General features: G+C 53.9%; 1 protein-coding gene across 1 annotated transcript in view; it reads right to left on the bottom strand.

Annotated features, from left to right (window-relative positions):
- Window positions 1–26768, bottom strand: part of SV2C (synaptic vesicle glycoprotein 2C) — a 79631-nt gene that overhangs the window by 33342 nt on the left and 19521 nt on the right. Inside the window, exon 2 of the mRNA XM_040985936.1 lies at window positions 86–696. Coding sequence (XP_040841870.1) covers window positions 86–635 — 550 coding nt within the window. The 5' untranslated portion in view covers window positions 636–696. The remainder of the gene's footprint in view (window positions 1–85; window positions 697–26768) is intronic.

Here is a 26768-nt window from a genome sequence, read left to right as displayed (position 1 = left end):
GGAGCCCTGACTCCAGCTCTGTGAGCCTCCGAGCTGCCTGTTGCCCAAATATTCACCGAGTCCCAGCCCTGCCCCTCATGCTCACCCAGCCATCCTGACCCCGAGTTGGGGATGCACAGGTCCGTCTCAGCGCTGGGCAGCACGAAGCCCACCACAAATACCTCCACGCCATCGGCCATCAGGGCCATGCCTAGCACAAAGAAGAGCAGCCACTGGAAGCGGCCATGGCCACACTCCTGCATGATGAGCTCGTACTGCTGGGCCAGCTCTTCCTCGTCTGCCCGCCTCTCCGACTCCTTGTAGGTGGGCCCTGGGGGCTGCTCCATGGCCAGGTTGCCATCCTTCCCAGAGGGCCCGCTGGGGATACCCTGGTACTCGCCCTCGTAAATCTCGTCATCCTCGTCATGGCCCTCCGTGGCCTCACTGGAGCCCTCGTCCTCCGGGGTGTTGCCAGGGTAGGGATCCCCGGGGAGCTCATCCTCTTCGCCCTCCTCATCCTGAAAGCGATGGTAGGACCTGCGTGTGTACCCATCCTGTGCCTGGTCCACCGCGTGGTTCACATGCTTCCTAACTTCCCGGGCCACAGCCTTGGCACCCTGCACCAGCGATGTCCTGTCCTTGGGGGTCTCATCCATCTCCCTGATGGGTGGGTGGCAGCAAGATGGGCACTTTCAGCCTCTCAGGCTCCGATGGGACCTGCAGGAAAAGAAAGGCAGGGTCACCAGTGTCCTTCCTCACCTCCCTCACCAGCAGCCTCAACCGGCCTGTCATGGCACTGCCTCTATCTGACCTCTGGCCTCTGCCCATGACCACTAAGAATCTGTGCCCACGGCACCCTGCAACTTCGTCACTACTGTGACTGGCTTAGGAGATCTGTGCACAGGACAACACAGCCACTGCTGTCTCCAGAGAGCACACACCCAGGGCCTCTTGGACAGGATGGAAAGCAGGTGAGCCATGAGGGAAAGTCTCCTGCAGAAGAGGGATGAGAGAGCCAGTGAATAGTCCACATATGGCATCAGAGCCAGGGCTGTGACAGTGAGGCTGCCCCTCCCCACAAGGTGCACCACACTCTCCTCCAGCACAGCTGCTCCCACAAACAGCAGCAGCTGCTGCAGAAAAGGGCACTGCTGGCCAAGGATCCAGACATGGTCGCCCACCAGGACCTGCCCCTGTGCATGCATGAGTGCACGCGTGCACACACACACACATTCCTGGGCTGGCCTCATTGTCACCTGCAGCTCAACCATCCACCGCACCATGTCCCTGGCAGTACCTGTGGTACATAGATGCTTGGAAGGTAACTGAGTCCCTTCCGTAATGTTAACCCCAGGTTTCTCGCTGTAGGGTTGTGGGGATGTCCTCCCCATCACAGCCTTGGGCCAAGGGCTGCTACAGAAAACCCACAGCCAAGCCAGCATAGTGCTGTGCATACCGGACTCCAACCCTCCCACCTTCCACCCTGCTCCTGCTCAGAACAGAAGGAACACGGTTCCTACAGATAATGATGCCTGTGCTCTAGCTCGTGTGATGCCCAGGATGTCAGGTGCTTCTCCAGGGCCACTGGCACCTCAGGTGCAGCCAAGGGAGGCCAAACAGCAGCTGAATGCCCTATGCCAGCACCTCCAGAGCAGGGGCCTCTGCCAACCTTCGCCAAGGAGCTGATCATCAGGGCAGGCAGCTGGGCACAGGGAGGACACTGTGGCCCACATCCACCTGACAAGGTTCCAGTCCTGTCTGCACACACTCTGGAGGCATGAGGTGATGACCCAGGGACAGGGGTGTCCACCAGCTTGGGGAGACCTGGAACAGAAAGCATGTAGCAGGGTATTTCCAAGCAGTGAGCCACTTGCAGAGCTGCACAGCCTAATGTCATAGGCTGAGGGACTCAAGAACAGGCCCAACCTGGTGGACTTGAGTCCAGCCTGTGCCAGGACCTCCCTGACCACAAACCCTGAAGCACAGAAGGCTTGCACCCTCCTCACCACACAACTGAGTCACTCTTAGCTGTGTCTGTGTTCCCACCCCGTTGTTCACAAACACACTGGCCACAGCAGGGTCCACTTCACAGCCTCATCCTGACCAAAGGCAGACAACTCCCCCCACCCCCAGCCCCAGAGCGACACAGCATCCACCTCCCACCCACACTATGCAAATAGACCCTGAGTGACTTTTTGAGGGAAACACCATTCTAGCCCACTAAGCTGCAACATGGAGCTTATAGGACCTGCAGCTGCATCAGGGGTTTCCAGGGTGAAATGCTCTTTCAGGATGACAGGGTCTGTGGCCAACGCTGAGGACCCATACAGCCCAGAAAGCATTCTTCTCCGCTGTCTCCAAACATTCCATCTGCCAGAGGAATGTCTCACTGCTGGACATGGCACTTGGCTGAGAGAAGCCAGGATTGGGAGAGCCTCACTGCTGGACACACTAACATCAGGGATGTAGGGGCAGGGTCTAGTCCTACTCCGAGAGCAGAGACCTCAGTGTGAACCACTAAGGGTGAGGCTGAGACCAGGCAACACGGAGCATATCGAGAGAACCCCACGTGCTGCAAAAGCATCAGCCACAGGGAAGCAACCACTAGGGCCACAGAAGTCAAGCACAAGTACTTGGAACTAAACAAGCTCAGGGCGTCAGGAGCAGTTGGCAGGCCAGGCCTTATCTCCCAGGGCTTTCACACCCAGTGCTGTAAACCATGGGGACCCTCCCAAGGCCCCCTTCACCTCCCGTGCCCATTGTAGTTCCCCTCCTGCCTCTGTCCCCTGGGGCTTGGGTGCCTGAACATTACCCAGGTTTTGGGGCCTGCAGCATCCAGGATGGCACCACCTTTAGTTGTCTCATCCACAAAGACGCTACTTCCAAGCAAGGCCACTTCTGAGGTTCTGGAGGAAGGATGTAGGGAACACTGCTCTATCCACAGGCCCAGGCAGCCCACAAGCAGACAGAAAGGCCATGGGCAAGAGGAAGAGTAGCCTCTCCCACTGCAGCATTGACCTCCCCCAACCCAGAGTGGAGCCGTTTCAGAAATCAGATCTGCAGGGTCTCACATGGACCACAGAGAGAAAAGCTTGGAGCCAAGAGACAAAACAAGAAGTGGGAGATGGAGAATGAGAAGTGCCCAGGGGTCTCTGCTGCAGCTGCCCACAGACACTTGGTGAACTGCAAGGCAGGGCTGGGATCAGGCGGTCATTTCAGCACCCTGGCTAGCTCTCCTCCCACTGCCGGGGCACATTCAGCACTCTGGCCAGCTCTCCTCCCAGGGACCTTGCACACAGGGTAACCTCTGGGTGCTCCCAGTGCTACCCACAGCCATGGCATGTCCCGTCCACTTATGACTGTTCTGATGCCTTTGGTTGCAGCAACCTTGGGAAACAGACTCTTAGGGCCTCCCACAAAGCAGGCAGGCCCAAGTGGCTTGGGTCCCACACCTGGCTCACGTTGCTAGGACATCCTGGCATCTGAACATGAGGGGCTCTGTCCTCCCTCTTGGGGAAAACAAGGGATAGCAGACCAATAGAAGCAAAGTTCAAGAAAACCCAGGACAAGCAGACTGCCTGCCTCAATCACATGGGCACATCCCTCACACGGTACTGACCAGTGGGAGGGCTTTCCTTGGAAATAACAGCTAATGTCCTGAGTGTTAAAGTGGACACAAGGAGTAAACGGAGGGAGATGCGAGAGGCTACATTCCCCACATGTGGAGAGGCTCAGGGTCCACATCCTGTCTGCAGCATACAGCCATGCTCGGGGTCCACACCCCATCTGCAGCACGGAGCCATGCTCAGGGTCCACACCCCATCTGCAGCACGGAGCCATGCTCAGGGTCCACACCCCATCTGCAGCATGGAGCAACATGTCTCCAGGCAATGTCCAGTAGCCGGCATCCTGTAACCAGGGTAGGTGTGGGCATCTCAGAGAAGCTGAGGCTGAAGGCTCACACCACCTAACTGCAAACCTCAGCCGCCCTGGACCTCAGTGTTGCAGGGAGTGCACTGAAAGCTGGCTGTGGAAATGAAAGCAGAGGCTATCGATACCAAGCTAGTGCTCCAGTGCTTGACAAAACAGTCAGCATTTCTCAGGCACGGTGACAATATTCAACAATTTTATCAGCTAACAGGAAACCAAAGCATGAGGTCAAACCTGGAAGAAAACGTTCTAGCTATCTACCAATTCCATTCACGATCTACCTGAGGCCCCTGGCTTTTCTTCTTTCCTGGAATGAAAAGCAGAATCAGAAAGCACCTAGGAGTATGATTTTCTTTAAAGATGTAGGTGCTTCTTTGAAAATCAGAGTGATAGAGGCATAGATTGGGGTGTGGGTGGGGAGCAGTGTGAGAGAGAGAGGAAGAGAATGTTTTCCACCTGCTGATTCACTTCTCAAATGACCCTAACAGCCAGGGCTGGGTGAGGCCAAAGCCAGTAGACATTATATCCATACCGGTCTCCTACATGGACCCAAGGACCCCAGCACTTGTGCCCTCCTCTGCTCTTTTCCCAGGTGTATTAGCAGAGAGAGTTGTATCAGAAGCAGGCAGCTGGAACTTGGACTGGCCTCATACGGAATGCTGGTGTCTCAAGCAACGGCATAACCTACTCTGCCAGAAAACTGGCCCCCAAAGACAAATACTAAATTGGACAAACCTGAAAGCAATGTAAATGAGGAGACAAGGATTCACTATGACCTTGCAGGCTTGAACACATGAAGCTGACACACTTCTTCCTAGAAAGCAGCTGCCCTCAGCACCCCTCTGCTCACTCTGTCCCCACCCCCAGCTCCCACCACGAAGGACCTGCCAGGAAGAGCAGGTGATTTCCCTTCTGCCTCACTGCCCATAGTACTTCACACGGTCTGACAGTGAGGAATGGCCCAGCACTCACAGCACTGGTGGTCCCCAGGCCAACCCAGAAGCGAAAAGACCCCAGCCAGAAGTTGTAGCAGGAGGAACCAGGGTCTGAGTGCTGCACAGAGCCAGGTCATTCAGGGCCTCTGGCCCTACACTGCCTGTCTTGCCACGGCCCACCCCTTCTCCTGACCCAACGCTTCTCATGCCCACTTCAGTTCCTGTGTCCAACTGATGCCTGGAATCCAGATTCCCGTGGCTTCCACCAAGGCCATCAGCTCCGAGTCCATGTGTCCAATGCCAGCATGAATTCACACAGCAGAGAGCCACCAATGAAGGCTGAGAGCTTTGAGCCCCTGCTATTCTGTTTAGGTCAGACTCCACCACCATGCCTGCTCCCCAAGGGTGGTTTCCACCCAACTCAGCACACAAGCCCTGCGCCTAACTGGGGACCTAATCCAGCACTTCTAGGAAAGATCTACAGCAGTGACTTCATCCCCAGCTCCTCCCAGTGCTCAGAAACAAACAAGCTCCCAACTGAATTCCCTGCCAGCTCAGTTGCAAAGAAAACACCAAAGCCAAAACAAGACAGAATGTAGCAACAAGCGGTGCTTGGGGTTGGGAGCTGGCAACGTGGTCTGATGGTCCTGGGGGACTGTAAGCCCCACCCAGGGTACCCCTCCTGCGATCAGGCGCCAGGCCGCTACAGTCTCTCCTGGGCAATCCCTACACATGGTACAGCTGAGCCCAACCAGGATGCCAATTTTACCTGCAGGGTACACAGAACTGGATTTGTGCTCAGCAACAACAGCATGGTGAACTGCTAGAGAAGGCTTTAAAGTCAGGACGGGCAAGTCAGACGTTCACGTTCACCATAGCTGCCTTAGTGAAGTTTACGAAAGAAAACTCTAATTCCGGCCTGCACCAGTGACCACAGAGCGTGTGGCCCCCATGATGTTTTTGTGGCCTGGCCATAGCTCCCCCTACGCGCAGGGCGTAGACAGGGTGGACCTTGGCTGGGGCTTGTGATTGACTACGCTGCCCTGTCCACCTCCACCCAAGGCACTAACGACTCTGCCTTTGGCAAAGGCTGCGCCTGCCTTGCTGACCCCTGGGAGGGAACAACGCTGGAGGGCTTCTCCTGTCTCTTCATCTCCGGAGGGAATCCGGTCCCTTGAATTTTCCATTCAGAGTTTGTTTCTGTAAAGCTGAGAGCTCGCTTCTACACAGCTCTGGCTCACCCAAGCGCTACTCTGACCACAGATTCCACCCAGGGATGTGTGTGGGGGGGGTCATCTCTCCCCGGCTGCCACTGCCCCCTACTCTCACTTCCCCAACGCCCCATCGCCTTCGTTGTGCCTCTTTGTGCCCCGATTTGGAAGATAAAGCCAGCCAGAAATCCTTGCTTTGTTTGTGGGAACGGTCGTTAGAGCGGCACACAGAATTCACATTCATCTTGTTCACATTCAGGACATGGACACTGGGCGGTTGTCCCGCTTCAGCACCCCGGTGCCCCAACACCACGAGTTCCCGGGAAACTCGCCACTGTACTGTACGATGAGCTAAGGTCTGGCAGAGTAGCGCCAATCTCCTCCCGGGTTAAGGACCAGCCAGTGGGCCCACTAAGCAAGCAGGCGAGGGCCCCCCTCCTCAGGCACCGCCCACCCCCACCCCAGGATCGCCGTCCCCTGTGCCCCGCCCCAGGCACTGCCGCACTGCGGCGCTGCCCGTCCCTGGCCCACGAGCCTCCCTAGCCGCGCTGGTCCAGGAGTAGCCGCCGTCCCGCAGCTGCGCGCAGCGTCTCGGAGGAGCCCCTGGTGCGCGCTCTCGCACAGAGACTCCACCGCCCACCATGGCCTCAGCGCATCGCTCGCGCACGCAGCGGGTGACGCGCCCCGCTCTGCCGGCCCGGCCCTGTGACTCAGCTCCTCCCCCTCCGCCCCCACGCGTGGCGCCCGAGGTCCCGCGCGCCCACAGAAATGCTCCCGACTGCGCGTCTGCGTAAGAGCAGCAGCGGCTCACAGCCAGGCTCAGCCCGTCTTTTCTCTTCCGCAGTCTCCTGCACTCAGCTGGTGGGCGTCTCCAACCACGCAGTGGAGGAAAAGTGCCACCCCCACGCCCCCGAGACCCCAGACCTGGGTGCAGGGGCCCGCCCAGAGAAGGGGCCGCTCCTGAGGTCTGCCCTTGCACCTGTGCGCACCCCACCAGTCCCCGCCGCCACGGGGAACTGTCGCCCATGGGAGCCGTCGTTCTCCCTGCTGAACATCACATCTAGCTTCCTCCCGCCGCGCAGGCGCCCGGGGTTCCCTCTCGCGGCAAAGCGCAGAGCCTACGGGAGCCGACGCCCGGGCTCCCCCACCCGCTGTCGCCTGGACGCCACCCTGGGCCCGCGGGGATTTACGCGGGAGAACGCGAGCCCACGGTGCTGTTTCGAGGTTCCCTCAGTGCCACCTGCAAGGGGACCAGCAGGAAAGTTGCCGCGGGGGAGGATGCCAGCAGTGAGCTTTAAATCGACCGCCTGCGGGTACAGCCAGTCAGGCAGAGCACTGCGCTCCCTGGATGCGGATCAGCACCCCTTTCCTGGGAAAGCCGGAGACCGCGTTTCCAGTTCCCAACTTCGCTCTCCTGGCATCCTCCCGACTTTCTCACTCTCACCCAACGCGACCACCGGCACCAGCAGCTGTAGCCTCGGGGGCCATTTCGAGCAGACCAAAGTGCGCTGTGGCAAAAAGTTCCCTTGCCCAACCCTAAGCTTCCGACGGGAAGTCTCGCCGCGGCCCCAGGGGCTCCCCACTTACCTCCAGCCGCTAGGACACCTACCCCGCACCCTGTCTCTGTGCGGCAACACAAGCCACCTCCTTCTGATGCTGGCCGGGGTGCTAGCTGAGTCGCGACTCCGGGAGCGCGTGGGAGGTGAAAGAGGCGGGGAGGTGGCTCCGGGCCTGCACGCTGCGGGCTCCCCGTGCTCCTCCCCCTGCTGCAGTGCCCGGCAGTGGGCGGGGGCGCATCCTTGCGCGGGGGCGGGCGCACGACTTGGCAAGGAGGCGGTACGGGGCGGAGGCGTGGACGCCGGGTCCCTCCCCGGTGCAAGGGTCCCTCCCCGGTGCAAGTGTTCCAGGGAGCAGTTGGGGGCTGGTCTGCTGTGTGGGGACCAGTGGGACTCAGGTCCCGTGCCTAGCACAGGCCTAGCACAGGTGATGGGGAGGCGGGGTGGCGGGGCCGGGAACCTGGGCCGGCTGGATGTGGCTTGGCTTCCAGGGGTCTGCCTGGTCTACGATGCAAATGTCTCAACTGAACGTCCGCACTCTCAGACCGGTGCGAAGTGGCTGCCACGACGGAGAATCGAGCGTTTGTCCAAAAGCCGAAAAATAAATTTCTAAATTTCTATTCTCCGGGACTCTGCTCCCCTCAGCCTTCCAAGGACCGCGCCTGCACTTCCTGCTTGGGCAGCACGCGATTCTAAAGCAGGGCTGAGTAGGGGCTAGAGAAGGGGCTGGAGGAGGGGTAGGGCAGGGCTGGACAGGATGGGGCTGGCTTGGACAGCTCCAAACCCCCTGCTTGGCCAGCTCGCAGGGACCCAGGTGCACACCACCTATCCACAGAGGCCCTTGTGGACACGGTGCAGATCTGAATGCACACTTAGGGTGCAGAAGAGCTGACAGGGATACCCAGGTTTTTTCTGACAAGCTGGCCTATGCTTCATGCTCATTTATGCTGCTGCAGTCCGAGGTGCTCACACCAGGGGTCTGGCTGTAACCTGCTGGCTTCGTCTGCGTTTGGGGACAGGCAGCAAGGAAATGAGCAGCACGAGGAAGGCTTGGAGGAGGAGGAGCAAGAAGCTGCTTGGTAGGAAAAAGTGCTAAACTGTCAGATCCTTCATAGGTTTCGATTGACTGGCATTTTGCACAAACTTCTTGAAGACCTGCTGAAACCCAGCACTGCTCATCGTGACATAAAAACCTGTGCATCTCGTCCAGAACATTCCAAACACTTGTTTGTAAAGTGTGTGGGCAGGTTACTGTGTCCCCAGTGGGTTCTCTATGGGAAAGGTAGGTTCCTTCATGAGGCACACCACAGAATGGGAGGCCCTGGGTGAGCATTGGCCACTGAACTGCCCCAGGAGCTGTGATGGAGAAGGAGGGGTGGCTTCTCTGGCCAGGGAGCTATATCTGGACACATATGGAGAGCTCCCGGCTGGTGTGTGCAGGAAATGACTAGTCCTTGACCAAGCCATGTCAGAAGTGTCCTCAGACCCTTGTTCAGGCCTGTCTTGCCCATCCTCTACGTACAGGAAACATTGTCCCTCTTCTGTCCTCACTTGTCTGGCAAAAGCTGTACCCCTTCCCACCCCACAGTCCCAACCAGTTGTACCCAAGACCTGCTTTCCCCAGCAGTTTCTTCCCTTTGCAGAGGGAGGGGTATGGAACTGATTGTGATGAAAGCGCAAGCAGAGAGGATGGAGTCACAGACTGGGACGCACAGGGCCGGGAGGGTGGGGCAGGGAGGGTAAGGCCGTGGACCTGGGATGCATGGGGCCGGGAGGGTGAGGTCGTGGACCTGGATGCATGGGGCCGGGAGGGTGAGGTCGTGGAGGGTGAGGCCGTGGACCTGGGATGCATGGGGCAGGGAGGGCGGGGCTGTGGACCTGGGATGCATGGGGCAGGGAGGGCGGGGCCGGGAGGGCGGGGCTGTGGACCTGGGACGCTCTGGGCCGGGAGGGTAAGGCCGTGGAGAGTGAGGCTGTGGACCCGGGATGCATGGGGCCAGGTGGATGGGGCTGTGAACCTGAGACAAACAGGGTGGGGAGGGTGGGGCCACGTACTGACACACAGAGCAGGTCCTGTGGGCACACAGTGGCCTCTGCACTGGCCTTTGTAACAGATGCCTGGAGGGCACTTGACAAGGTCCAACATCCTTTCATGATTTAACCCCTCAGCAGACGTGGTGCAGAAGGAACACAGCCATACAAGACAAACCAGCTGCCAGTCTGCACTGAGCCAGGAGAGTTAGGAGCAAGACAAAGATGCTCACATCCCTGCTTGCACTCAATCCAACGCTGGAAGTCTGAAGGAGAACGACTAGGGAAGAGAAATAAGTACATGGCACAGAAATTGGTAAGTAAGTAAGAAGACCAAGCAACCGTGCTTGCCCTGTTAGCACCGATGAATCAATCCAGCAAAGTGCTGAACACAACGCGGACCTGCAGGAAACAGCCACATTGTATTTTCTGCTTATTGAACCCAGGCATGACAAAGGTTCAGCTCCCTGTCCTTCTCACTTAGAAGCCTGCTTTCAGGTCGCAGTTACTTTGCACCAAAACATCGTGAGAACCTTTCCACTAAGATGTAAGTGTGACAGCAACATCAAACCAGCCTTTCTCATATCAAAGCTTGTTCTCCTTCTCGATGAAAGAGGAAGACAATAGCTCCCATGATTACTCTTATGCACTTCATCCTTTGAATTCCACCGTGTTTGATCTCAAAGTCCCGGATAATGACACATCCTCAAGTCTGGGATGTTGGCACTGAAGAGGGGAGGAATGGGTGGAGGCCAGATCCCACCTCTCACTACCACAACCCCGGCTTCTGCCCAGCCAAAGCGCTAATGTGGGAGGCAGGAAGGAAGGCTGAGGGACCCTTCCTCTGGGCCTGCCCTGTACACTCCAGCCAGCAGGGACAACTTCTTCCTGGCTGTCAAGGCAGATCCAGCATTGCATCGGAGGGAGGGAGCGATGGGAAAGCCCTTGCAGACCTGCCCAGGTCCAAGCAGAGTTCACGCAGCAGGTGCTTGCTGCCTGCCCTGCTGTGTGTCGGGCAGAACTTCACTCACATCCAGGGGCACGGTACCTACTCTCCACTCTCCATCCTGGTGAGAGTTCCTGAGCGGTAAGCTCTCTGCTGGCTCCACCCTCCTGTCTGGATCTGTGTTTACCCTCCCACCATGGACCACCACAGCCAGGACCGACCTCTGCAGCTCCTGAGAGCTGAGTGCCCTGGAAGGGCAGTTTGAGGCCACGCTGCTGCCTGCCCCACCACTCACATTGTTCATGTTTCTGTCCTCCTTGCCCATCTCTCTTTGCTGCCTTTCCAGGGCACATCTGTCTATTAAATCTCATGTACAAACCAGAGTTGCTTCTCTATCATCATGTGTGTTTTTATTACAAGCAGGGAGATAAAGAAGTCCTCTGAGTGGGCCCGGCGCGGTGGCGCAAGTGGTTAAAGGTCCTCGCCTTGCACGCCCGGGATCCCATATGGGCGCCGGTTCTAATCCCGGCAGCCCCGCTTCCCTTCCAGCTCCCTGCCTGTGGCCTGGGAAGGCAGTCGAGGACGGCCCAAAGCTTTGGGACCCTGCACCCGCGTGGGAGACCCGGAAGAGGCTCCTGGCTTCGGATCGGCATAGTATCGGCCCGTTGCGCTCACTTGGGGAGTGAATCATCGGATGGAAGATCTTCCTCTCTGTCTCTCCTCTCTGTATATCCGCCTTTCCAATGAAAAAATAATAAAAATAAATCTTTAAAAAAAAAAAAAAAGTCCTCTGAGAAGGAAACGCAAGCTTCTGACAGAGGTAGGACTGAATAAAAATTCTGTGAATTTTCTTTTTAAGATTTTATTGATTTATTAAGAGAAAAAGAGATTCTCCATTGCCTGGCTAACTTCCCAGGTGGTTGCACCAGGAAAGATGGAGACAGGCCCAGTCGCCCATATGGACAACCAGGCCCAGGCACTTGGGCCATCCTCAGCTGTTTTCCCAGGCCACAAATAGGAAACTGGATGTGAAATGGAGCAGCTGGTACTTAATCTGTCATCTGTATGGGATGTAGGCATTTCAGGTGGTAGGTCTTCGTTTTATACTATAGCACCGATACTCTGTGTGCATTCTAGAAACCACCTGCATCTCTCAGATCCTTAGTGATACACAAGAGTAAGTAAGAGATGGGCCCAGCGGTGCGGCCTAGCAGCTAAAGTCCTCGCCTTGAACACACCGGGATCCCATATGGGCACTGGTTCTAATCCCGGCAGCTCCACTTCCCATCTAGCTCCCTGCTTGTGGCCTGGGACCGCCCAAAGCTTTGAGATCCTGCACCCATGCGGGAGATCTGGAGGAGGTTCCTGGCTCCTGGCTTTGGATCAGCACAGCACCAACTGTTGTGGTCACTTGGGAAGTGAATCATCAGACGAAAAATCTTCTCTATCTGTCCTCCTCTCTATATAACTGACTTTGTAATAAAAATAAAATAAATCTTTAAAAAAAAGATTAAGTAAGAGGAACTCAAAAGGGTGCAGACATGAGACCTCCACACACGGCAGAGCAGAGCAGGATGAGAGCCCAGCCTGCGTCCCCACCACCCCTACCCTGATGGGCAGCAAGGCAGCTCCGGCTCTCCACGTCACGGATGTGTCCCAGTATCATCAACTGAGGACCTGTAAGAGCTGGGCAGAGCTTCTGACTGCTCCCTGTCCCCAAGGGATAGTGCAAAGTCTCCACAAGCCCAGGACACCAGAGCAGGGAGCACACACCCCCATCCCGAGGGAGCCAGTGCACCATCTGCACAGGCAGCCCCAGGCTGGGAGGCAGTTGACATCCAGCCCCAGGCAGGAGAGTCCAGCCGGGGAAGGGGGCTCTGTGGTGGCTTCCATGTGTACTAGCCATTTTAACAGACCGAGACGGATGCACTGGCTGCCCTGGTAGAGTGGTGACACCCCAGCTCCAACACCAGTACTTGCTTGGTTCGTGTGCCACCTGACAGCCACGTGGGAGGAATCAAGCAGCTCTGGCAGGTGCTCAGGGAACAGCAGGAACTTGGCATGGCTCACTTTGGGTACCTGCAACATAGCAGGGTCCATATACAGGATTCGGCACAGGGCCATCTCCCACACCCCCATCCTACAGGACTTTGTGCAGTCACCAGCTGTGACAGAGATGGAAGCAGGAAGTCCACTCACTGTAGGCCTGCTGTATTGCAGAGTCACAGCCTACTGGCTGTGAGGGGCCTTGACCTAGATCTGTGAGGCACCCCTTCCCCAGGCTGGGTCCTGGGGGGATGATGTGCCCACATATAGGCCAGGTTCCAATCCAGGCTTATGTCTGGCCATGAGGTATGATGGGTAGTGAGTGCAAACAGGAATAGGACTGACCCACCAGCGAGGGCAGAAGCACCATCCACATCTGCGTGTGTATGTGGACCGTCCACATGAAGCCAAGATCATGCCTCGCAGTGTGGTCTGTGGCCAGAGGGTCCCCCTCCTCAGCCTCTTACGATGAGGGGAGCAGTGCTGGGCTTAGATGTACAGATAGGGTGGGATTTGGAGGTGCCTGATGAGACAGCTACATTTTGGGAAGGTGGGTGCAACAAGACAACTAAAAACAGAAAGATCACACTGCAGGGGTACAGGCTGTGTAACGGGATAGGTTGGGTACAACTTCAACTAACTGCCTGGACACACTGTGACTGCAAGGAGCTCCCCACGCTCCTCCCCTCCTCACACACACATGTGCTAATCTCAACACTTCTGTGGCCTCTGATGTGCAGTTCAGAAAGTTCCAAGAGAATGAGCAGAATGCAGCAAGGTAAGGGCAGGTGCACTCATTGACCTTCAATGTTTGAGAATGAGAGATAGACATAAGAAGAGATGGCCGGGCCTGGCATGGTGGTGCAGTGGTTAAAGTCCTCGCCTTGCACGCCCGGGATTCAATATGGACCCTGGTTCTAATCCTGGCAGCTCCACTTTCCATCCAGTTCCCTGCCTGTGGCCTGGGAAAGCAGTAGAGGACGGCCCAAAGCTTTGGGATCCTGCACCCGCGTCAGAGACCCGGAAGAGGCTCCTGGCTTCGGATTGGCTCAGCTCCAGCTGTTGCGGCCGCCTGGGGAGTGAATCATCGGACCGAAGATCTTCCTCTCTGTCTTTCCTCTCTGTTTATCCGCCTTTCCAATAAAAGTAAAATAAATCTTTAGAAAAAAAAAAAGAAGAGATGGCCCCCACACTGATTCACTCCCGAAATAAGAGCTCTTCAGTCTCACTCCTGGAAGCCTCAGCCTGAGTGTGTCCTCAGGGGTGCTCAGGGTGTCCCCTTCTGTTTCCTCACCAAGTTAAGAACCCAGTCAGCTAAGGGCTGATGTGGTTTTGAGCTGGGCTTGGCCCCATGAGTGAGGGGTGGCACCAAATACCCAAGGGCCTCGGTGCCCACATCCCCTAAGAATAATAGCTGTGGCTAGTTCACTTGCAGATCTGGTAAGCACAGGCCACTTCTCAGTACTGCCTCCCAGATAGTGAAAATATGGGCCCATCTCATCCATGCCGAATTCACACTTGTCTTAGTGTGTTTCTTCAGAGATGGCTAGAGGCAATGGCTGATATGCAGTGGGTGTGGGATTCTAGACACTGCTGCCTTCTGCATTTGGGGTGCTCTGGGACACAGAGCAGGGTCACTCTCACCCAGTGCAAGCAGTTCCTGCTCCTCAGGGCCCAGGTGCCATGGAAACTCTCCAAGGGAACCATGCAGGTTGCAGGGCCGGGCTAGTGTCTGTCCCCCCTGGAGTCACTGAGACACACCATAGGACATGACCATCCTTTCCGAGATTACCCAGGGCCCCATGATTGCCCTATATACAGAGAAATCAAGCCTTTCTAGCAACTCAGAATTTACTGGGATTTTTGGAAAGAAATGGCAGGGGCTGGCATTGTGGTGCAGTGGGTGAAGCTGCCACTTGTAATGTAGACTTCTCCTGTCAGGACACTGGTTCAAGTCCCAACTGTTCTGTCGCGCCCACATGTCTTACCGCCCAGCAATAAGACGCAGACGCGAGTGAAGTCTTCTGCGGTAAAATTTATTGTGCACAGCAAGATGAGGAGGAAAGAGGCTCCGACCCCGGCAGGCTTTCTGCTCTTATGTGCTGTCTGGCCCCGCCTCCGCCGATGATAGGTCGGCGTCATGATTACGCAGGGTTCTGGGCGACTGGATTCGTCAGTCCCAGTGTTTACGTGCCTGCCGCGCCGCAGCTCACTGCGCATGCTAGGCGCCTGCGCAGTACTGCGAAATCTACGTGACTCTCCACCAAACACCAAGATGTGGCTTCTCTGGCCGGCGCCATTTTGGGTACGGCATGTGGCCAGTACGTACAGAGGCGGCTGGCAACACTGTTCCACTTCCCAGCCAGCTCCCAGCTAAGGAGTTTGGGAAGCAGCAGAGGAGGGCTCAATGAGTCTCTGTTAACCACATGGGAGCTCCAGATGAAATTCATGGCTCCTGGCTTCTGCAAGGCCCGATTTGCAGGGTGAGCCAGCAGATCCAAGTTCTTTTTCTTGCTCTCCCTCCGTCTGTCTGTCATTCCTCCTTTCATATAAATAAATAAAGATTTTAAAAAGAATCACACATGGTACAGAAGAAAGAGTCAGAGCCCTTGGGAGACCCCCACATGGGTGCAGGAGAGGCAGGGCCCTGGGGAGACCCCCACTTGGGTGTAGAAGAGGCAGGAAAATGCCAGCTGCACTCCTGGGACTGGAACTACCACTGAGAATTCTGCATGTCTGAGTTGCAGACGCAGAGGAGAGGACTCCAGGGGTCTGCAAGTACCCCCCTAAAGGGTATGGCTGAGGACTAAGTACTTCGGTATGCTTGTGGACCCCCAAGGCTGGGAAACCCTGGCAGGAAGGACCAGAGGCAATGGTGCTCAAAGCTTGCTCAGGCAGGAAATGATGCTGGCCCTCTGCAGCCAGAGCCACAGCTAAGGATGCCAAAGAAGTGGACAGAGAACGCCGAGGGCCATTTCAGTGCCCAGTATTTGACCTCGACCAAGCCCCAGCCAGTCTTACCCAACTAAGTGTAAAGCAAGATCCAGCTGCAACAGACTGCTTCTAACAGGAACATCCCAATCAATGCTCAGGAGCCTTACACCACAGTCCCAGGGACTGCCAGAGTCACAAGAGCAGGCCAGCCTAGGACTGGTTACGACCAGATTCCATGTGCCAAACCATACAGAAACAACACGGGGAAGGCTGCAGCATGGCTGACTGGGATTTTCCCTTAGAATGCCAAGCGGGTTTATCATTTAGAATCCAATCAGTGTAACTTACCATAATGACAAATTAAGCACAACATGCCATTTGGCTGTCTCAACAGAGCTCATGCAGTTTGCAATATCCAAGGTTCTCAGGATAGCAACTTTCAGCAAGCGGGGCATAGAATGGAGCTTCTCTGGGACATCATGAAAGGCCCCAAACAGAAAACCTAGGACTCACAGCTCACCTGCAGATGGGCTGTTCACTCCTGGGACCATAGACCTAATAATACGGCTCAGTCTCCCCACTGGAACACAACACTGAAGGTCTCTGCTGTGGTACATAGAATGGAAAAGAAATAAAACACACCAAGATTCAAGAGAAAATGAGTTCTCTGAGGACTTGATCATGGAGAAGATTCCGGAACAGCTGTACGACAAATCTGTGGAGTGACTAAGGGGACTGTAAGACAGAAGCTATAAGAAAGTCACCTGGAGTAAGCAGCTTTCCGGGGTTGCTGCTGTGGGGTAGCACGTTAAAACTGCTGCCTGGGATGCTATCCCATGTGGATGCTCACATGGTTCGAGACTCAACTGCTCCACTTCCGATTCAGCTCCCTGCTTGTGGCCTAGGAAAGCAGCAGAGGATGGCCCAAAACCTTGGGACCCTGCACCCACATGGAGACCTGGAGAAAGCTCCATGCTGGCTTCAGCATGGCACAGTCTCAGTCATCATGGCCATTCAGGAGTAAATCAATGAGTGGAAGATTGCTCTCCTCAATCTCTCTCCCTTTCTCTCTAGCTCTGCTATTCAAAAGGAAAAATAAAACTTTTTAGAAGTGAAAGAATTGAGAGGTGATTTTTACCAAGGATACAGTGCACAACTTAGTGTTTATAAAGCAGTTTTACTTACATGCTGTGGCACTAGGCAACAAATTAAGAATATATATTTTAAAGATTTATTTATTTATTGGAAAGTCAGATATACAGAGAGGAGAGACAGAAAGGAAGATCTTCCATCCGATGATTCACTCCCCAAGTGGCCGCAACAGCCGATGCTATGCTGATCCAAAGCCAGGATCCAGGAACTTCTTCTGGGTATCCCACACGGGTACAGGATCCCAAGGCTTTGGGCCATCCTTGACTGCTTTCCCAGGCCACAAGCAGGGAGCTGGATGGGAAGTGGAGCTGCTGGGATTAGAACTGGTGACCATATGGGTTTTGGGCACATTCAAGGCGAGGACTTTAGCCACTAGGCCATGCCGCTGGGACCACAAATTAAGAATATTAACACATAATACCGTTTATACTGGCTTTAACATAACAAATATTTAGGGAGAAATTTGCCACAAGCATGAAAGCTGTGGAACACTGCCAGTAGAAACTGGAGAAGACCAAGGTCAGCTGAGAAGGGTCACAGACGGAGCTGCAGTGGCCCTTCAGGACTGGGTGGCCGCGGCTGCCTGCCATGCAGCAGCAGGAGGCTAGACTCCATGCTTCCCTCCCTGCCAGCCTGGCTTCCCAGGGGGCAGAGCATTTTCTCACCTTCAGTCACACCTCTGGCTCTGTGGAGAACCTAACACCAAAGGCCGCGGTCAGCCCTGTTCCCGCACAGCAGATCCTGGCCCTGTGGACTGTTTTCATTGGAATCTCCATCCTTGTGGTCAAGAAATGCAGCACAGAGGCAGTGTTCTCGTAGTGCTCTCTTCACAACAGCTTTGCCTTCCTCAGCATGCCAGTGAGGGCAAGGCCTGGGTCCCCGGGGGCAGGGGAGGGTGGCGGGCACTGGTGGCTGGTGGCAGAGGGTGACAAGAGAGATTGACAGAAGTGGGTGAGAGGGTAAGTGCTAGTGGGGTGACAGGGTGATAGCAGCTGGCAGGAGGGATTGACAGGAAAGGGTGATGGCTGATGGCTGGCGAGGGAGGGAGGCAGTGATGGTTAGTGAGGTGACAGTGGGCAGCTTGCAAAGCCTGAGGCAAACTGAGGGCAAACAGGAGTGAAAGGAGCTGCAGCAGCCATAAGGCTCCTCTCCTGCCTTGGACTGTGACGTTGGACAGGATGCCATGACAGGGCATGTTGGCCCCACAGCATCCTCTTCCTCCTTAACTTGACTGCTGTGCTCTCTACATGCCAGCGTGAGTCAGACAAGCCTCACGAAGGGGCAAGACTGGCTGCCGTTCTAAGTGAGGACAGTGAGGAATTTCTTCCGTCTGAGAAGCTGGAAAGAGGTGACCTTCAGGCCATTAAGGAACTGACTCAAATAAAAAGTGGATTCTCTAATGGAAAAAAAATGAGGGTTGCCAGAAGAAGTCTGAGGAGAGCTGGGATGAGTGTGTGGGCGGAGCTGAGGTAGAGGTGACTCCCAAGAACAGGGTCTGCCCCATGACGATGACCACAAAGTAGGGGTGGGCACTGGAGGTTGGCATTAAGAGGCTGAGGAAGGAGAGATACCAAACCAGTGTGATGATGGAGCCACAGAGGGGTTGCGAATCTACTCCCATCATCTCTTCACACAGGCGCTGGTCTGAGCTCACACCTTGGCTATCAGCATTTGTTTCTTGTTCACTTCATCCCTGTCCTTCCCGTGTTCCTGATGAAAGATACCCTGAGTCTAACCTGCATAGAAGTTCTCCCAGGGATGGCCTTGTGTGCACAGCCAGCCACTATGCCACATGATGACCTACCATGTGAGTATCCTGCTTGGTGCCTGTCTCACTTCCAGTCAGCAAAATAGAAGAATTACTTCAACAGAGCCGTCTTGCTCTTGGTCTCTGTAAAAGCTGGTCCAAACTAACTGAATGTAGAGATCATGATCTGCATGGAAAACCTCCATATTAAATGGGTCTGGTGTGGTAGCCTAGTGACTGAAGTCCTCGCCTTGCATGTGCCAGGATCCCACATGGGTGCTGGTTTGTGTCCCAGCTGCCCCACTTCCCATACAGCTCCCTGCTTGTGGCCTGGAAAGCCAGTGGAGGATGGCCCAAAGCCTTGGGACCCTGAACCCATGTGGGAGACCTGGAAGAAGCACCTGGCTTCGGATTGCTTATCTCTGGCCGTTGTGGCCACTTGGAGAGTGAACCAGCAAGTGAAAAATCTATCAGTCCTTACCTCTGTAAATCTGCCTTTCCACTTAAAAAAATCCTTTTTTAAAATTAATGCATGAGAAAAACCAAGAAACATCAGAAAAAAAGACTACTAGGGCAGGTCCTGGCCAACAGACATTAAGATAAAGTTTAAAAAGCTGCAATAACTGAAATGAACAAGAATTCACACCAGAATCAGCACATTTACTGTATGGGTAAGCCAGCATTTCCAGCATTCCCTTCAGCAGGAAACAGGGGGCTATTCAGTCATTTCCTATGGCACAGGCTCTCTTCCTAAGTCATTTGAATCCTGCAAAAATTCAGAACTCACCTTTGAAACTTTACAAAAAGTAAATTCAAAATGTGTATGTAACCAGCACAGATTCATCTTTTCTTATATTTTGATGAACAAAAGCAAACTATAGAGCCTGTGACTGACCACAGCATCTGTTCCAGAAATGGAGTTGGCCTTTGAGAAGCCAGTGGAAGCTGCAATGTCAGGTGGCCCTCCCCGGTCAGCCTGACCAGGTCTGAATGCACTGTAACACAGTGTAAGGTGTACGGGCAACTCAGGGCACAGAAGCTTGAGTGCCAAGCCAGTAGGCCCCCTTCTGCCTAAGTAAGCACCAAGCTCTCTTCATGCAGTACCTGGCTCCTTTTTCCAAACAGCTTGCCATTTCTTCCTCATGAAGTCAAGCTTCCCCAGGATCTGCACTGATGTCAGACGTACTGCTAACAGAGCCACACTTGCTTCAGCTCCCAGCTCAGTGGCCCCACCTCCTTACATCCCTTGTGAAGGCCCCAGACCACCCTCACCAGCTAGGGCTGTAATCCCTCAGACTACCCTCTTGTCTGTCGATGGATTAAGTTCTCTCCTTTACCGTCTAACCTCGCCCTCAGTGTTTTAATTCAGCACCGGGGACAACAACTAAGCTTGTGGTGACAGCCATTACCAGGAGTGTCCAGGCTCCTAATGCTGCCTCAGCCAAGAATTCCAGGGCACGTGGAGGCTTCCTGAGAGCTAACGCATTCTCAGATGCCAGAGAAGTGGGCAGGGCCTGTGAAGGGCATCCACCCAGAGCTCATGGCACAAGGTAGGAGGAGAGTCGGGAATGAGGCAGAGTTTCCGGGAATGCAGGCCACCTGCACTCCTCCCCATCCCAAGGGATGCTTTCACTGTCTGCCAACACTGTGCTTCCAGCTTAATCCAGGTGACGGTGGTGGACGTGCTGGGAAGACTGCCAACTAGAGTTTCGAGCCACAATCCTATCCAAAGCTCTGGAGATCTCGCGTATTTGAGCTCCACTCATATCTGGCTTCAGTCTTACCCACCACTACAAAAAGATGCCTAACTTAGACCCTTGGACTGGAGACAAGCAGAAAACATAGGGGAAACCAGCATATTGCTTACAGAAACATTCACATTTTGTCTACAAAACTACATCCACCATGACCAGCATGCAGAAGGAAAAGGCAAAGCTGGAAACACCTTATCTTAATAACTGAAAAAGAATATCTATAAGGAATTCGCAACAGGAAGAAACCATAGCTCAATGGGAAAATGGGCAGGAGATAGAAACAGACAATTAGTGAGCCAGAAAACACCTGCTGTTGTGACACAGAACGGGGTCCCACTTCTCCGTAACCATAGAGACTGGGCCGACAGGGGCACACAGGTAATGACTATGTCATCAGGCACTGAAAGGAATGGTGACTCACACGGAGCAGAGGGCACAAGCTGCTTGTTCCGGTGGACGTCACTGCAAACCCTGCTAGGACGCACTTTCTATGACACAGCAGCCGCTAGCAGCAGTGGCAGTCACACCACTGGCTTTCATGCCACCTGAGTGCTGCGGGTCTGACCCCAACAACCACAGAGGCTCTGCCTGGAAGGCCCGTGGGGATGCTGCCTCCACATTGTGTGCCAGGACTGGCACTGGAGCCTCAGCTGCTCTGGCTGCAGCCAGAGATGGAACGTTCTAGCCATGAGCTGTGTTCTCCACAGGATCCCAGCCCCGTCCCCTTCCTCTTCAGATTTCTGTCTTCTGTATACACCTGGGCAAAGATCTTTTTCTGCCAGCTCTGCTGGGGGACCCACTCTGAGCCCCTAGTCACCTCTTCCCCACCTCCCCTCCTATAGCCCAGGGTTTATCAATTCAGGAATCTTGAGGAAGAGAAAAGAAATACTTTTGTCCTCACAGATGCCCCATATGAAGCAGATTGTCTTGAACAGTGAATACCATGTGGAAGAACTTCCATGCCAAGTGGCCCAATCAGCAGCTCAGAATCCTCAGATACCAGCGGCATCTGAACAAAGCCCAGCGACTTGGAGAGACGACAGGATAGAGAGCAGCGGCTTGAGGTCCCCAGAGTGCCTGGGTGTGAGTCAGCCTCTGCCTCCTACTCCAGCTTCCTGTTGATGCTCACTCTGGGAGACAGCAGGTGCCTGTAGCCCACATGGAGACCCAGATGCCCAAGTCCTGGATTGGGCCCAGCCTGGCTCTCCATCCTTTGGCCATTTGAGGGGAGTGAATCAGAAGATGGAAGACCTCTTCCTGTGTCCCTCTTTCAAATAAATCAGTAAATAAATGTATTTCTTAGAGGTAAGCTCTAGTGTTTACTCATTTTAAAAATCAGAAATCGATGCATAAAACATTTAAACAACTTGCCTATGGTCATGGCTGGGGCTCTAACATGGAGCTTATTTGTCCAGCCTCCCACTGAGGCCCTGGTGACCAGGCTGGTGACAGCAGTATTCACCTTGCTGTTATACTCTTCAACATCATTTGAATTGTTGCAGAAGATATTATTGTTATAATCTAAAACAAGACTTGATGAGGAAAAGGTGAAGATGGAGTGAGTTGCTTTTCAGAGAACTAGATCTTTCCACCTTTGACCAGAGAACTTGCAGGGTGCCTGAGGCGGTACACTGGGTCGGTTTCCTTCCTATAAACCCAGGCCAGCACGTTTCTGCCCAGGGGAAGATAGTGGGAAGATAGCATACAGGCATCCAGGGGCTGTGACCACAGGGAGGGCACCACATAGGTGTCCAACACCGAAAGCTCAGAAACGGTGTCCCACATGTGTCCTGGCACAATTACCTCAGAAGTGGTATCACACATGCATCCTGGCACTGTTACCTCAGAGATGGTGTCAGGAACACCCAGAGATGAGGCTGTACAGGTGAACCAGCGCCCATCACCTCAGAGAAACATGCACACATTCTGGCACAATCTACAGAGATACTTCACACGTACCTCCTGGCACCCTCACCTCAGAAACAGTACCATGTATCTGTCCCAGCATCTTAGCGCCAGGAATAAGCCCCAAATTGTCACCTCAGACATGGTGCTATGCCAGCCTCCCAGCACTGTCCTTTTGAAGGGGTCTTCCAAATGTCCATGAAAAACTGTTCTCTAATTTCCAGAATCCTTTCACATCCTACCAGCCTTCCGCCCCTGCAGCACTTGCACCCCTGTAACTGGTTTTTTCCTGGAACACTTCCTGCAAGCACCAGAGCTTCAGAAATGGCTCTCGTGGTGGCGAAGCACAATTCACGTGTCTGTTCATGCCCTTCCTCACCCACAATCCCACTGAGAAAACAGTAAACAAATCAACGAGGAATAATCATGGGGACACGGACCCCAAGAGGGAGCCTGAATAGGTAGATATCTGGAGGTTTGGACCAAAAGATGAAGGTGCTAGTGGCAGAATCTTCCAGAACTTCCACACGTAGTTTTTTTGGAGGACAAAGCCCACAGAGGCTCTACCCTGGGGTCTAGCAGGTGCAAATGCCCTGTAAGAAAGGGCTGGCAGCAGGGCTGGTGAAACCCACAGCAGCTAAACAGCCCCCTGCTCCTTTCTGCATTCTGCACACAGACCTGGACCTGGGCAGAGGTAGGTGGTGCCTCAGGCAGCAAACCAAATAGCACCTTCAGCCCAAACAGAGCAGAACAACCCACGCTCAGATGAATGCTCCCATGGAACTGAGCCTGTCCGACCCTGAGCCACCTCAGGGTCCCTTTGTTTCCTCCTAAACAAGGACCTAAGACACATGCAGAAGTTAGCATCTGTCCCAGTGTTGCAGTACAGTAGTTAAAACTTACCTGTGGGCCCAGCATGGTAACCTTGTGGCTAAAGTCCTTGCCTTGCACGCCTGGGGGATCCCATATGGGCACTGTTTCATGTTTCAGCAGCCCTTCTTCCCAACCAGCTCCCTGCTTGTGGCCTGAGAAGGCAGTCGAGGATGGCCCAAAGCCTTGGGACTCTGCACCTACATGTGAAACCCAGAGAGGCTCCAGGTTCCTGGCTGTAGATTGGTTAGCTGTAGTCGTTGGGGCCACTTGGGGGGTGAATCAGCAGAAGAAAGATCTCCTTCCCTGTCTTTCCTCCTCTCTTTATATCTGCCTTTCCAATAGGAATAAATAAATCTTTTTTAAAAAGTATTATCTATGATGCCATCACCCACTATGAGCATGGGTTCAAGTCCAAGCTGCTCCACTTCTGATCCAGCTCCCTGGTGCTGGCCAGGGAAGGCAGCAGAGGATGGTCCTAGTGCTTGGGACCCTGCAGCCACATGGGAGACCCTAATGAAGCTCCTGGCTCTTGGCCTCAGCCTGGAACAGACGTAGCAGTTATGGCCATTTGGAGAATGAATCAGTAGATGAAAGACCCACCCCAAGTCCCCACCACATTCTCTGTAACTGTTTCAGGTAAATAGTAAATACATTAGTGTTTTTTTAAAAACAAAACAAAACAAACAAACAAACAAAAAAGAACAAGCAAACAGGAGCAACTGACCCTTAGGAAACTAATGCTGCCCCTTACAGCTCCCTCAGGGAGGATGGTGTAGCATTCCATCCTTGAAAGAAAGCCAAGTGCTTGAACAAGATCAAGGACAGGAGGAAAAAGCCTCTTGTACACCGAAAATAGATTGGCCAAAATAAAACTCAGCAGAACTGGAACATAAAACCAGAGTGTTTTTATGAAGAACAAAAGGCAAAGGAAGAGAAACGGGAAAGAAACAATGAGCCAAGCCCCCTAGCCAAGGGGCCCACCATCTGGCTCATATTCATAGTAAGAAAGAAATGACTACTGCAAGCCGTGAGGCCTGCACAAGGCAAGATCGGCAGCCCGGCCTGCCTGAGGAGCCCCTGTGGCTGACCTGGCTGGAAGGCAGCCGTGGAGCGGTGGAAGACAAGTGTGTGATCAGACTCAGGTTAAACGCTTCACAAGTTACTATTGCATTCAAAAATCCACGAGGAGAGACCTGCCCCACCTTAATGAAGTAGGGGACTTGAACCCAAGCTCACTACCACGGCCAGAGCCACAGACAGGACAGACATGGTCAGGCATGCTGACGGCACATGGCACGCTATGCCAACACAGGGGGCTTCTCATTCCAGGGTGCAGGGCCCAGGCCTTGCTTCTCTGTGGGTTTGTTTCAGAGACACACATTAATGAGCACAGTATTTACACAGTTCGGTACCATAACACAGAAAACTGCTGGACACTCATAACTCATGTTCCTCTAGGTTCACAGATGTGTGGAAATTCACTCTATTTCTTCACTCTGCTGCCAGACACATTTTGAAGCCAGACTTGAATGGGCAGGTGCCTAGCTTGGCAGTTCCAGTGGAACTGTGTGTGGGTTCCACACCTGTTGTGCCATCAGTCCCAGCTTCCTGCTAATGCAGACCTTTCAAAGCAGCAGTGAGGTTCAACTGAACCGCTACCATAGCACCAGGCCAGGGTACCACAAGCACTGTGGAAGTGAAGTGGGTAAGGGTGCATTCCCCACTCCCTGCCCTTCATCTCTTTGCATTTAAAGTTTTAAAAAACAAAATAGTAACATGTATCTAAAATCTTTAAACATCAAATTTAATGCTTTAAAAGTAATAATTTTTTTACAGATTAACTTTTATTGGCAAGGGAGATCTGCAAAGAGGAGAGACAGAGAAACAAAGATCTTTATCCACTGGTTCATTCCCCAAATGGCTGCAACCACTAGAGTTTAGCTGATCGTGAGCCAGAAGCCAGGAGCTTCTTCTAGGTCTCCCATGTAGGCGCAGGGTCCCAAGGTTTTGAACCACCCTCCACTGCTTTCCCAGACTGTAAACGAGGAGCCGGATGGGAAGCAAGGCAGCCAGGACACGAACTTGTGCCCAAATGGGATGCTAGCTCTTGAAGGCAGAGGATAAGCCACGTGAGTCATCACACTGATTCCTAAAAGAAATATTAAAAAATTTATACTTATCAATCCAAGTTTATACTCTTGAATAAAACACTATGTTTGAAAACAAGATAAGGTTGCTATTTCTCTTACTTGCATTAAATTTTTATTAAGACACTCTAATTGGGCCCAGTGTGGTAGCCTAACGGCTAAAGTCCTTGCCTTGAATGTGCTGGGATCCCATTTGAGCACCGGTTGTTGTCCGGCAGCTCCACTTCCCATCCAGCTCCCTGATTGTGGCCTGGGAAGGCAGTCAAGGATAACCCAAACCCTTGGGACCCTGTACCCACGTGGGGGACCTGGAAGAGGCTCCTGGCTCCTGGCTTCAGATCAGCACAGCGCCAACTATTGTGGTCATTTGGGAAGTGAATCATCAGATGGAAGATCTTCCTCTCTGTCTCTCCTCCTCTCTGTGTATCTGACTTTGCAATAAAAATAAATAAATCTTAAAAAAAAAAAAAGACCCCTGCAGGTAAGTGCAAGAAGCACAACAGGGAACAGCCCAGAACAGGCCATGGAAACGGACCTACTGACACACATTGTGCACATGTTGGGGGCACGGTTTGGGCAGCAGTCCCTGCAGGTGCTCAAGTCCCTTGCTCCCTCTGTGCTGCATCAATCTGCCAGGTCACACCCAGGCATGGCTGCCCCAAGAGCTTCTGGGAGTCCTTGGAAAGTCACTCCTGGGGACTAACATGAACATCCTGAGCTTCCCAAACCCCAATGAGCCTGGAAGTGCCTATGGTCCCCACCACTGAGGACAGGGTTCTGGACATCCTCCTCCCAGCAGGAAGTGAGCCTCTAGTCGACCGCACAGTCAGAAGGATCCCAGGAGTTAGAAGTTATAAAGGATATGTGAGAACGGGTGCCTGTCCCTCAGCTGGCCACATGTGGCTCTGGCCCTGTCCATACAGCAGGTGGCTGGCTGCAAGATGTAGGCCTTCTATGTCCCCTGCCGACCCCCAGCTGCCTGTCATGAATAGTCATGAGGACATGTGACCTCCATCACTGTGTGAGTGACCTAACCTGAGCTCAAGATTTGTTAAACACAAAGATAAAGAAAAGTGAGTTGGCCCAGCCAGCAGCTCCCAATCTGGGCCAAGAAATCTCTGCTGCCAAAGCAGCACGAATAAAAATGGATGAAGATGCGTCTAAGAGCTGATCACTAGATTGTCCTTGGAAGCAAATGGGACACAGTAACTCTTGGCAGCAACACTGCACCACGGTTCACAAGGATGCTCTGTCACTGAGAGGAGCTAACTGCCCTGGACAAAGCCCAGTGCGCACAACTGCACCACACACCAGACGCCGGCTCAGGAAACTCTGGGACGGGAGAGACAGTGACCCAGCTCCAAATCCTCTCCTAGGCCACAGACAACACTGCTCAGAGTGGCAGGTCCTGCACTCATCAGGGGACCCCAGGGTGGGGTGGGGCCCTTCACAGGGGACAGGAAATGGGTACCTGGTGTTCACCTCAGTATGAGGCCGCTGTCCTCCCTGGGGGTTGCCTGCGGGGCCCTAACCCCTTGAGGGGTCCTGTCCATAGTCTGAAGGAAATGGCTGTGGCCAGTTCCCTGGACACGTATTGCTCAGGGAGGCAACTTGCCCAAGTG

The sequence above is a fragment of the Ochotona curzoniae genome, unplaced genomic scaffold (genome assembly GCF_017591425.1).
Source record: "Ochotona curzoniae isolate NIBS_2020 unplaced genomic scaffold, NIBS_Ocur_1.0 contig_4501, whole genome shotgun sequence".
NCBI lineage: Eukaryota > Metazoa > Chordata > Mammalia > Lagomorpha > Ochotonidae > Ochotona > Ochotona curzoniae.
The sequence above is the reverse complement of the archived record's forward strand: the minus strand, read 5'-3'. Positions and strand labels throughout refer to the sequence as shown.